At 40.4% G+C, this 13,647-nt stretch overlaps 1 protein-coding gene across 2 annotated transcripts in view; it reads right to left on the reverse strand.

The window, feature by feature from the left end:
* Positions 1 to 13,647, reverse strand: part of COL4A1 (collagen type IV alpha 1 chain) — a 208,983-nt gene that overhangs the window by 90,920 nt on the left and 104,416 nt on the right. For both annotated transcript variants that reach the window (XM_073349693.1, XM_073349702.1), the window contains 10 exons: positions 10,985 to 11,074; positions 10,855 to 10,899; positions 8,868 to 8,912; positions 8,696 to 8,758; positions 8,547 to 8,600; positions 8,388 to 8,414; positions 4,292 to 4,375; positions 3,287 to 3,349; positions 2,093 to 2,128; positions 78 to 119 (listed from right to left, as the gene is read on the reverse strand). In XM_073349693.1, coding sequence (XP_073205794.1) covers positions 78 to 119; positions 2,093 to 2,128; positions 3,287 to 3,349; positions 4,292 to 4,375; positions 8,388 to 8,414; positions 8,547 to 8,600; positions 8,696 to 8,758; positions 8,868 to 8,912; positions 10,855 to 10,899; positions 10,985 to 11,074 — 549 coding nt within the window. The remainder of the gene's footprint in view (positions 1 to 77; positions 120 to 2,092; positions 2,129 to 3,286; positions 3,350 to 4,291; positions 4,376 to 8,387; positions 8,415 to 8,546; positions 8,601 to 8,695; positions 8,759 to 8,867; positions 8,913 to 10,854; positions 10,900 to 10,984; positions 11,075 to 13,647) is intronic.

A 13,647-nucleotide genomic window follows, 5' to 3' on the forward strand; every position in this document is an offset into this window, starting at 1 on the left:
CAAACTTTAAAATAAATATAGCTTCAAAAATATATCTAGCAGTTGTATTCTAAAGCATTTCAAACAGAGGGGCTTACCTTATCACCTTTTGGTCCTTGAAAACTCAAGCCCATATGACCCTGATGATAAAAATTATACATGTGTTACTGAATTAGCCAACTTTCCTTTTATAAATATATATATGTAAGGATTTTATAAATGTGGTAGATTTGGCCCCAAATCTAACCTTCTGTTTATTCAAATATGGAAAGTCCTCGAGGCCCATATATTCTTATCCTGAATTAAAAGTTAATTAGCCATAAGCCTGAATGATTATTATTTTTTTTTATTCATTTCTGGTCATGCCTAGAATGTGCTCGACATCTTCAAAACATAAAAAGGCATAGGTCCAGCCATGAGGAGATCACATTATTTTTGTGAAAAACAAACAGAGATGGAGGATGAGGATCAGGAAGACATACAATTAAGGGGGCCATAAGATTATAACATAGTTTTAATGACAACTAAAATATAGCTATATGTGTGTATACACATATTTAAATGGACAAATCTTTCACTCTTTCTGACAAAAACTCTCTTTTTCCCACATACTTCTCTTTCAAGACAGATATATAGAAGCAGAGACCATCCCAAATGATCTTATAAACAGTCATTATATTTATCCTATTTTTTCCCTATCTTTAGCTCAACCATGTGTTCACTTTGACAAGTTGGGCAATGGTAGGACTGCAGAAGGCATGGGAGATGTGGCCTCCAAATAAATATTTGGCTATGATCAATGGGACCACTGTACATCCCACACGATCTCTGCCCTAATGTTGGCTTTCCCTTTGCCTGTGCACTCAGTGCAGTCCCAGAAGCCCTGTGAATACCTGAAACAGTCCTATTTAGGACATGATAGTCCCAAGTTCTTTGCACTCAGTAGCTGGGGCTGAAAAAATATGCAACTGTTGGTTTTTGTGTGTGTGCACTTCCTGCCTCTAGATGCCAGAGATCACTGCAGCTACTACAGCTGGGTGGCCAGAAGCTGTCTTTCCTCTGGTCCTGACTCCTGCAGAGAGTCAGCCCCCAACAGCAGTTTCAACTTAGTTCTGCCTTCGGAGAGGTGGCACCAGATGGAGACAACAAATGGGGAGAGGAGTAAGCCCCATGAGAGAGATGGAGGAACATGGAATCCCAAAATGTTGGACAAAGCAAGACACATTAAAGGTAGCAGAGAGCGAATGTGCAGGGGGACACCCCAGATCGGGGTTGGAAGATGGAAGGAAGTTTGGAAGGAGAGAAGAATAGTCCCCAGTTGAATGCCAGAGGAGGTAGCAGGCCACTACACTCCCCCACCATATACTACTCAATGCCACCCTGCCACCATCATCAAGAGAATGGGGGGAATCCAGAGCCTGTTGAGGGCAGGAGTGGCTATGGGCTGGTGAGGGATCAGCCAGAGGTTTTGTTTAGAATGTTCATGCACACTACTGGGGTGGGAGCTGGAGATCTCCTTTCAGCTGACTTATACCAACATAGACTCTGATTCTTCCAGATGCAACATCAAAATGCAATATATGGAATAAAGGCAGATGGCAAATCATGACTAATGTCCATTACGCCAAGATGTACTATTTTTATTTTTATATTTACCTTGCTGTCTACCCCTCCTCTGCACACTCCCTATCATTTTCTGTCATAATGCATATTGCAAGGTCTTTAGGGAAAGCATTGTCTTTTTAATAAGTGTGCATATAGGGCATAGCACAATGAGGTCCTGATCCTCCCGATCACTCACTCCTGTCCCCCATCCCCCATGAATGAAATTCTCATGAACATTTTAGTGGCATTTCAATGACAAATTTTGACTGACAAATTTTGAAATTTTCAACCAGTTCTGAATAAATAATAAAAATAGTAGAATATAACACTTAGTGGTGTTTTGGTCTGGTAGGAGAGCATATCTTAAAGAATACCTACAAAACCATACCTTTTTTGAGGCTCTGTTAATTAAGATACAATATTTTATATAAAGACACAAACATGCACAGAACATTTGAAGACTAGCACGTCGAAAAAATAGCTCAGTACTGCCTATGAAAATCCTCACCTTCTCACCCGGAAGTCCCGGTGGGCCTGGGGGACCCTATAAGACATGACATTTTATTAGACCGCTTGCTATACATTACATGTAATGTTTTCTGCTTACCCCAGACATTAAAAATGCACCGTTCTACTGGTGTCTTCATTTTAATGGAGAAAGATCAATATCATGTTTTTAGTACTTTCTAACTTCCAGAATTTGTCTAAGCTCTTACATTAGGGGTGTGATACTGCAGTTAAGAAGTGCTGGAGCTGGTCACTACCTGGACAAGAGACACTCATAGCAAACAGCAGGTGCTGCAGGGAGTGGTGCTGGTGATTCAATAGATAGCACTCTTCCCTTTGATTTATGCTTGAACCAGTTCCCCAACCTTAGCACATCTGTACTGCTGAAGGTGCCATTTTTCAGATGAGATGTAAATCTTATGTCCTGCTGACCACTTGTGCTGAATAATAATCCTTAATTTGCGTAATTTAGATAAGTCTTTGTTAACTCAGTAAATGTAACCACTAACTCAAGCATGTTTACACTGAGTCATACCTTGCTCCCTTTTTATACAGCAGTTTTGCAGTGTAGATTCCACAGCCATGGATTCATAACACAGATTGCCCTGAATGTAGCTCACTATGAGGGGAAACAAATACTGCTGATTTTTAAAAATAGGATTAACTGGTCCCTGCTTGCTGGTATCTGTGGTTTTCTAAGGCCATAAAGGCAGAGAATGTATTCTGACATCTACTACACCTGTCAACGTATCAAGTAGTTCAGGTGCCTTGAACATTTGGAATTTAACACAACAGGAGACCTTCTACTTGGGAAGAGATTGCCTTTCCTTTGTTCCTAATAGTACCTCTAGGACAATTTCAGCAGCTATTTTGATTTAGATTAGGCTGTGAGACCAGCAACACATTTTCCATGGATTCAAGAGGGGAAAATGTAAAAATCTATTACAAAACTGTAGAAAGAGGGGCCAGATTCTAACAGCCACTGAAGTAAATTAGAGTTATTTGCATCTTGCAGAAGCAGTCCCCTGGAGTCCAAGGTCACACAGAAGATGTGTGGTATAGTAGGGACTGAATCTGAGTTGCCCAAGTGGTAGGTTAGTGCCCTAACTACCATACCATTCATCCCCAATATGCCAATCATTTAGAGCTTTTTCATAAAGCAGCAGTACATAAATCATCATAAAATGACACTTACTGGAACTCCTGTAATCCCTGGTGGCCCGATGGGGCCTTGGAGCCCTGGCAATCCTGGTGTACCCTGAAAATAAGAAGGAGCCATTAAAAAGAGATACCTATTGAGAAATTTAATGATGCTTATATATATTATCTGGCTATACTGAAAGGACAGGGGACACCTGATATGGTTTTAATCAGGCCACAACTTTATTATTGGATGTCTGGGATCACCTGGCAGATACAAGTGTACAGTGCAGGTAACCCCATGTTCATTATCTACCTGGGGGGCTTCTGCCAGGCCCCCCTTTTCCATCCAGGTTCCCAAACTAACTCATTTCTGGGACCATGCCATCCCCCCACTTGAACGAGGGTTAAGGTGGGTTAGATGAAAGGGGTTGGCTCCCTGATATACCAGTCATAGAAGTCCTGAACCCCAACCTCTCCCCGTTCCACGCCTTTAACCAACACCTAGTTTTTAAGTCCTTTACCAAGGCATATTATCTAGTCACTGTATCCCTTCCCTATGGAGTACCTTCCCTGGACATCCACCCCACACTTACACAATGAGTTGCGACACATAGCTTAATTCCCTTCACACCTCACCTCAACAAAGCCCTCCCTGAACCCACTGTGGGGAAGGCAAAAAAAAAATGCCACTCCACCTAGGCCAATCTGGTGGTGAGGGAAAAATTCCTCCCAGCCTCCCTGAAAAGAAGTGGCTTGTGCGATGCCCACAGCAGGGCCTGACCAAATCTGGCATTTTACCACCTCCAGGGGAGGAAGAGTGGGTGCTGCTTCACCCACTCCTGGGAAAAGGGGTTCTACTGCCAGGACTTGCCCCTTTTAAACTCCTCAGCCATTCTGGTGCCAGGGCACCATGCTGATCTATTCCCCTTTTGCAGCAACTTCAGAGTCTTTCTCTTCCTCCTCTTCCCCCGTAAAGCACTGGTCTCTCCTTCGGCAAGCCAGACAACGCTCTACCCCCACTTAAAGATGTGATGCAGTCATTTTAGTTAAGACTTACTGGTAGTCCAGGGAGGCCAGGATAACCTCTTTCACCTTTTAGCACATTTTGTGGTAAGAACCCAATCACTTCACCTGGGTCTCCCTATCATAGGAGAAGGGGGAAAAAAAGGTGAAATATATATATGCACACAAATAAAAACACTGATTCTGAAACACTGACATTAAGACTGGAGAAAAGCACTCACATAACATTTATACAGTCTTTTGGAATCATTTGGGAAGTATAAAAAAATGGTCAGCATTTTACTTGTTTGAGTTGTTTTAAACATACCACAAGGAAGCTGTTGTAGTTTTTAAAGCCCTTCAGTGTCAGGTACCCTTGAAATACTCAGTAAAGATTCCAGTACCAATCTTAACTTTTCCCCTTACTTTCCACTTATTGGTGGGAAAATCCCCCTAGTTGCCCATTAAATTTAAGTCTTTCCAATCTGAGTATCTGGCCTGTGTGTTGGAAACATTTGGAGGTTTTACAGGCAAGGGACCCTCCTTCCTAGACTGTGATCTCTGGCTATTTATACAACCTTGAGACTGCAATAGTCCCCATGACCACAGCACCTGACTTCTATGTGGGAGCAGTAGATGGTGAATCAGCATAGTCACACATACTCCAGACCTGCCCCTCCCTCAACCTACATTTTCTCCAAAACCTCCCTGCAGAGTGGTGCACTGAGAGCTAACATGAAGCCGTGCTCTGTGGCATGTAGAGATGGGAAGGCACAGCCTGCATGGGCTCTCTGAATGCTGCTCCCATCCTGTCCTGTTGAACCATACCAGTTGTGCTGAGTCCATAGACCTCCATGATTCAAGAAGGATTTACATTCTAGTACGTTTTTTCATTACATTCCAGATTCTACAATACCAATGAAAACAGTGGAACTTCCTACAGAGCAGGGTACTACTCAATATAAGTAAAGGTGGCAAAATCTGACCATATGATGAACTTATATCCACCCTTCCCATACATGGGCTCAGTTTTGCCACCATTATTCATATTGAGTAGTACCTTACTTGATTTCAAATCAACTACTTAGAATCATAGAATTGTAGGACTGGAAGGGACCTGCAGAAGTCCTCTAGTCCAGTCCCCGCACTAAAGTAAGTATTATCTAGACCATCCCTGACAGGTGTTTGTCTAACCTGCTCTTAAAAATCTCCAATGATGGAGATTCCACAATCTCCCTAGGCAATTTATTCCAGTGCTTAACCACCCTGACAGTCAGGAAGTTTTTCCTAATGTCCAACCAAAACCGCCCTTGCAATTTAAGCCCATTGCTTCTTGCCCTATCCTCCTTGTAATAACCTTTTATGTACTTGAAACCTGTTATCACATCCCTCTTCAGTCTTCTCTTCTCCAGACTAAACAAACCCAAGTTTTTCAATCTTCCCTCATAGGTCATGTTTTCTAGTACTTTAATCATTTTTGTTGCTCTTCTTGGACTTTCTCCAATTTGTCCACATCTTTCCTGAAATGTGGCACCTAGAACTGGACACAATCCTCCAGTTGAGGCCTAATCAGCGCAGAGTAGAGCAGAAGAATTACTTCTCATGTCTTGCTTACAATTATGTTTGCTTTTTTGCAACAGTGTTACACTGTTGACACATATTTAGCTTGTGATCCTCTATGACCCACAGATCCCTTTCCACTGTATTCCTTCTTAAGCAGTCATTTCCCATTTTGTATGTGTGCAACTGATTGTTCTTTCCTAAGAGGAGTACTTTGAATATGTCCTTATTGAATTTCATCCTATTTAGTACAGACCATATCTCCAATTTGTCCAGATCATTTTGAATTTCAATCTTAACCTCAAAAGCAATTGTAACCTCTCCCAGCTTGGCATCGTCAGCAAACTTTACAAGTGTACTCTCTATGCCATTATCTAAATCATCAATGAAGATATTGAAGAGAACCGGACCCAAGACTGATCTCTGCAGGACCCCACTTGATATGCCCTTCCAGCTTGATTGTGAACCACTGATAACTACTCTCTGGGACTAGGTTTCCAACCAGTTGTTCACCCACTTTATAATAGTTCCATCTAGGTTGTATTTCCCTATTTTGTTTATAAGAAGGTCATGTGAGATAGGATCAAAAGCCTTACTAAAGTCAAGTTATACCATGTCTATCACTTCCCCCACATCCACAAGGCTTGTTACCATGTCAAAGAAAGTTATGAGGTTGGTTTGACACAATTCGTTCTTGACACATCCATGCTCACTGTTACTTATCACCTCACGTTATTATCTTCTAGGTGTCTGTAAATTGATTGTTGAATTATTTGCTCCTTTATCTTTCCCATTACTAAAGTTAAGATGACTAGTTTGTAATTCCCCGGGTTGTCCTTATTCCCTTTTTTATAGATGAGCACAGTATTTGCTATATTCCAGTCCTCCAGAATCTCTCCCATCTTCCATGACTTTTCAAAGATAATCGCTAATGGCTCAGATATCTCTTCTGTCAGCTCCTTGAGTATTCTAGGATGTATTTCATCAGGCCCTGGTGACTTGAACACTTCTAACTTTTCTAAGTAATTTTTACCTTTTTCTTTTCCTATTTTGGTCTCTGATCCTAACTCATTTTCACTGGCATTCATTAAATTAGATGATTAAATTGCTACTAAACTTTTTGTGAAAACTGAAACAAAAAAGTCATTTAGCTCTTTGGCCATTTCCACATTTTCTGTTTTTGTTCCCCCCACTGTTTTTGTTTACCCTGTCCTTGGTCTTCCTCTTGCTTCTAATGTATTTGTAGAATATTTTCTTGTTATCCTTTATGTCTCTAGCTAGTTTAACTCGTTTTGTGCCTTTGCCTTTCTGATTTTGTCTCTACTTACTTGTGTTATTTGTTTATATTCATCTGTTGTAATTTGACATAATTTCTACTTTTTGTTGGGCTCTTTTTTAAGTTCCAGATAATTGAAGATCTCCTGGTTAATCAAGGGTGGTCTCTTGTGATACTTGACTTGATCTAATCACATGGGGTTGAAGAGTTCCTCAACTGCTCGTCCACTAACTTAAATCACACCTGTTTGCACCAGCTCTAAATTTAGCCATAGTGTGTCAAAATCCTATATAAAGTGGTCAAGGGAACCCTAGCAGCATAGAATAAATGCAGAATTTTCCTTGAAGTAAATCATAACTCCAAAATTTAATGGCCTGCAAAAAACATGAGATTTTCCTTTGCGACAATAACTTATACCTAAAATAAGGCAATAATATTTATCCAAATTACTTGTAAATTAAGTTATTCACATCTTTGCTTCATATTTGGTATCACATGATGCCATTTTCATAAATTCTGAACAAATCACAGCCCTTTGTGATTCAGTTATGTTGTTTCTAAAAGTTGTTTATGTATGCACACATGTATAGAAAAGAATCATTAAAGAATCAACGTTATTTTACCATGAGTCATTTCCTCCCATATGAGAGAAAGAGGCAAGGGTTTTTTTTATGACTAAAAGTCTTTTCACACCAAAACTGTGATTACACTTATGATTTATATGCAAATTGAAGTTTCAAATTATATCCATTAATTTTATATTCATGTGTCAAATCCTTTCATAGTCACAGCATTTCATTCCTTAGAAAGACAAAGTAATATACATTTCATTACATAGAAAGTTAGTTTTTATAAATAAAATTTCAACTATTTGTTTAACGAACATGAGATCTTGGTCATGTTTTTGGCTGTTTTCCAAGGAGAGTCTTTGTGGAAAATTGACTGGAAAGCTGAAATGTTGGAGTTCTCTCAAATCTGGTAACGTCAAAATAAATATATGGCTGAATCTTAAAAATGAATTTAAGTCTTTATACATCAGGGAGTGGGCATAAGACACCTACTTAACAGTGGGTACTATTTTCTTTTAGGTCCTGATCCTGCAAAGATTCATGCAAGTGCTTAAACTTTATGCACTATGAGAAGTCCCATGGCAACTAATGGGACTACCTCACAGCATACAAAGTCAAGCATGTATGTACATCTTTGCCACACCAATACCTAAGTAAGGGCTGCTAATTTTGATGTGCATAGGTCATCTGATTTTTAACTTCTAAAAGCAATATATGAATGCGTTCGATTTTAAAGACAAACATACCTTAATTCCAGGAGATCCTGGAGGTCCCTGGAAAATAAATACTTAAAATGTATTATTTTTTCTCATACACATTATCAATATTATACAATTTTTAATAACATTTAAAATGTCAAGAATCAGAGTGGAAAGAATGAATTATGGATTAAAATGTTTACTTACTATTCTCCCATCCAATCCAGGTAAACCTGGAGGACCAACAGGGCCTATTTCACCCTAAAGAGAACAGAGAAATTGACTTTGTTTAGGAAACACATTCATATTTAAAAAAAAAATATGTACAAGGAAATTGTTAAAAATGTAAATGTCACCTTTGTGCCATTGCAACCTGGGATACCAGGTGGACCTGGTGGGCCATCTTGTCCAGGGATGCCCTACCAATAGGAGAAAGAAGAAAAGTAATAAATGCTGTATTAATCCTCACCTGATGTCACTAGTAAAACCGTGGGGTTCTTTGTAAATAAATGTATGCTTCATACATACAGGAAGACCTGGGTTTCCTGGATATCCTGATGAACCTGGTGGGCCCTGTAATTAATGAACATATATTAAAAACTATAAAGCGAAGACATCAAAATTACCCAATAAAATATAAAATTATGGGCCTGATCTAATTATGGCCGTTTTAGAGCTGATCAAAATATCTGGAAAACTTTCCATGAACATTTTTTTGCAAAGACTTTCCGTCAAAATTTCAAACACTCTATAGCAGTGGTGAGCAACCTGCGGCCCGCAGGCCACATGCAGCCCATCAGGGTAATCTGATTGTAGGCCACGATACATTTTGCTGACATTGACCGTCCGCAGGCATGGCTTCCTACAGCTCTCAGTGGCCACAGTTCGCCGTTCCCTGCCAATGGGAGCTGCAGGAAGAAGCAGCCAGCACGTCCCTACGGCCCACTGCTTTCTGCAGCTCCCACTGGCCGGGAACAGCGAACTGCGGCCACTGGGAGTTGCGGGGGGGCCATGCCTGCGGACCGTCAACGTCAGCAAAATGTATCGCAGGCCACAATCAGATTACTTTGATTGGCCGCAGGTTGCCCATCACTGCTCTATAGGCAAGGTGAAAAATAATACTAAAAACAAATCCACAAAAGCTTTGATTTTTTTCCAAAACATGTTGAAAAATCCTTGATCAGCTCCATTTCCATTGTGTTCAATGGGAGTTAGATCAGAACTGAAATGCACAGTCAATGCTGCTAAGGAGTAGATATTTCGTACATTTGCCACTGTAATTCATAATATGAAATCTATAGCAATCTCCTTTTTATTTAGTCTTCCAGTGATTTCTAATGTGGGTGTTGGGGAGCAGGAAAGACAAATGTAGTTGTTTTAGCTTGGGGTAAGTAATTTCATTCCAAAACTTGTAGCATTATTAAATGCTCAGTCTACTGGTACTGCGAGTGGTGACCACATGTACAGTTGGTATATGTTCACCCAAATTAGCCAACACAGTGCCCCTGGCCGTGTCTATCATTAACAGTGGGGTTGACTTTAAGACCTTTGAGTCTAACAGTGTAAGCTGCTAGTGCCTGAAAGCTACAGCTATTAACTCAAAGGCTATAGCTGACTCAAGTTCTATATGGTCTAACCATGAGAGGGCACTAAAGAGCCATAGTCGGTAAGCCTATCTGAGACTATGTGCAAGAAAGCCGTGGGTATAAAAAATGTCACAGGAAATACAACATACTCAAGTTCTCTTTCATGATTATTATATCCTTAATTTAGAGTGCCCCAAAAGAGCTAGGCACCTCACAAAACGAATAAAGACATGGCCAATGCCCTGGCAAGTACACAAGCTAAAATGAACATGACAGATGAAAGGGTCAAATGCACAGCTTAGGAAAGGAAGAAGAAGCACAAGAGAGTGACATCAATAAAATCACAGCGATACTCAGAAAGGGTCTGGTCCAGCACTACTGAAGTCAATGGATATTTTGCCTTTGACTTTAATGGTTGCAGGATTGAGCCCCCTGCCATACACATATATTAATGTTTCTGTTAACTTGTGTGTAAGTGTGTGTATCCTGTCCTCCCTGCTCACTTCCTATAGGAGAGACAGCAGAAGTGATTTTTTTTAAGGAGACTTTTAAAGTAGGTGAGAGAGGTGACTTGGTGAACAAGCTTAAGGAGGGGTTTCCAAGTATAACAGAGCATGGGAAAAGGCAACCTTTGGAAGAGAGGGAAACATGAAGACTGTCAAGACCAGTATAATTGGTAGAGTAATAAGGACCAGGTAGGTAATGTAAGAGGACATAGGCAGGGGCAGCATGCTGCAGACCCTTGAAGGCAAGAGCAAGAATTTTGAAATTAACAGGCAGCCACTGACTAACTTAAAGAGGGGGCTGACATTATCTTGCACTTGGCAAAGAGCAAACATATCTGGAAAAATTAAGCTAACCATTAAGACTTAAAAATCTTAACCTACATTCTTCAAAATTATTAAAACTAAATGTAAGCAGATACTCACCCTTGTTCCTTTTGTTCCTGGTAGCCCTGGTTCTCCAGTATCACCCTGTAAGAAAAATGGAATATATTGGTCTTTCACAGTGACAAGGATTTGGGGAAATCTTCCCATTTAAGTATTAAATGCACCCTACCTTAATTCCTGATGGCCCAGGTGGACCTTCGGGTCCTTGCATTCCAGGAAACCCAATCACACCTTGTAGTCCAGGCAAACCTCTTTCACCCTGTAAAGAAAAAGAACACTTCAACCTTAGTAAAACTGGTTCTGCTGCTTCAAACTACCAATATTCCCAGAGACAAAGTTGGTGAGGTAATGTCTTTTATGGGACCAACTTCACTCACCTTGTCTCTCTAATATCCTGGGACCGACACAGCTACAACAACACTACATACAATAGTATACTATCCCTGGTAAAACTGAGACAGCTGCCAATAGATAGTAGATTACAGATTATATCTAGGTGGAGTTAAAACATCTGAGTTTGGTATTTAATAGAGAAATCTAACAACTATAAAATTGATGTTAATGTGTATAGAAACGTGTTTCAAGGAAGGGGAGAACAAAGGAGGCAGAGGCACACAGATAGAAGAGTAATTTGTGTATTTTAAACAAGAAAACACATTTGTTTCAGTCTTCCTGAGCAAAGTTCTACATGATGACTCATGGTACCACAGGCATGACTATCCACCATGGGTGCTGCACAGCCCCTCTGCAACTTTTCTTCCATTATGATCTTTTTAGGAGTAGCTGCACTCCTACACAGCTGCCAATAAGTCTAGTAGAAAATTACATACCTCTGAACTGTAAATATAAGGTGACAAGTGGCAAATGGGGAAGGCTGCATTATGAACTACCATTCTGACTCCTCTTGTTCATTCCAGCACCTTTCATGAGGTAAGACTCTGCCAGTTATATATAGCTTTGAGCCCAAGTGCCCTAGGAGAAGTTTGGGGTAAAATTCCTTCCCAGGTGGCTCAGTGAACAGACTGCACCATCTATCAGAGTCTTCTTTCCTGCTCTCTGGGCCAAAAGGGTGATTTTCAAGATCTTCATGCTGAAAAGTATCCTTCTCCTATAGATATCCATATTTATTTAAATCAGATAATTCTTTTGTTAGTAGTCAGAAAACGAACTCTATTGCACATTATGCATTAATCTTGTAGCTACTTAATGCTCGCTAACTTAGAGCTCCATATGAAACCAGCAAGAATTTTGCATGCACTGAACAAGGATTATTATTTTTTAGTTTTATTACAGTAGCATCTAGAGGTTGAGAATGTGGCTTTAATATGCTAGACACTGTACTCAGAAATTTAAAAAGACAGTCCCAGGCTTCAAGAGTTCAGCAATAGGAAAGGAAATAACACAAGCAGCATGAGCTGAGTGATGATTGACTGATATCATGTGAGTTGTACTGTTTTGTTTTTTTGTGGGGTGGAGTTTGGGTTTTATTAATTATTTGGGTGTGGGTTTTGTTAGGATGGCATTAGCTAGACAAAAAGACAAAGGAAAGGAGAGGGGACTTAGAAAAGGGAGTACAAGGGGGGACAGGGCAGGGGAGAAGAGGGAGGGAGGAAGGGACAGAGAAAGAAAGAGGGGCATATAAAGGCATGTGGAGTGAGGCTGAGGTGAAAGGAATGTGAGGGAAGGGGCAGGAGTGGGCTGAAGCAAACAGCCAGTCAGCAGAGAATCTCCTGAGTAAAAATGGTAAAAAGCTGCCTGATGGTTCCATCAGTGCCTAAGCGTCTCTGCTAAGTCTCCTTTTGTGTCTGCTCCTGCTGGCTTGGGTTTCTCTAGACTGGCTCCTTCTTGGAATTTCCTTTCTTCCCCAAGCCCACATGTCTCTGGGGAAGTGGCATCCTAGAGCCTCCAGAGGCATCTGCCACGCACATTTCTACCTCCAGGGGGTGCTGGTGGAAGTGGGGCCTCACATAGTCACAGGCATACTACCTCCATGCAGCACTGGGGGGAAATCACTCAAAAGGAGGTGGGGCAATCCCCCAACACACTGCCAAGAAATGATCAAAATGGGGTTTACTCCTGAAGAAAATTTGAATTTTTTGGCATACATTTAAATGCAGAAATTTTTTGTCTGAACATCAAAATATAATTTGGCAATGCTCCCACTGTGCCTCCTGGGAGTATTAGTTTGGGGGCCTTACGCTCTCATTGGCCTCTATGGACTGGGTTCCCTGGTTGGACTAAATCTCCCATGCTGCATTAGTGTCTCTCCCACCTTAGAGAGGCAAGGCACTGCATTATGGGAGTCTCTGACCATGGTTTATCATGGGACATGAGACTCCACCTCAGCATTTCCAAATTGAAATATTTGGGGTTTGGGGCAAATATTTTGTTTTTTTGACAAAATAATACTTTTCCATGGAAAGACAGCACTGTTCCCCCCTCAAATTAATTTAGTCAAAAAACTAATTTTTGTCAAAAATATTTTTTCTGTTGCTTAAATGGCATGACTACTACTACACATCACGTTGATCCCAGCATGTTTGCTTAAGAATACTAAAATCCCAGGCAATGTAAAAGACCACAACAAAAGAAAACACAAAGTAATTAAGAAACACATTTCTGAATCTAAAGTAAAAAAGGTATAAAATTCTAACTATACAATTGATTTAAAAAAACATTTTAAGGAAGAATATACCAGGATCCAGGAAGAGGCATCTGACTAAATGTGGATGTAATTATTCTAAAATCAGGAGTATATCAGAAATGCTAAATGGATTACTGAGGTACAAAAACCCCATGTTTTGGCTGGCTTGTTGCACTGCAGTAGCAAGT

The sequence above is a fragment of the Lepidochelys kempii genome, chromosome 1 (genome assembly GCF_965140265.1).
Source record: "Lepidochelys kempii isolate rLepKem1 chromosome 1, rLepKem1.hap2, whole genome shotgun sequence".
Taxonomy (NCBI): Eukaryota; Metazoa; Chordata; order Testudines; family Cheloniidae; genus Lepidochelys; species Lepidochelys kempii.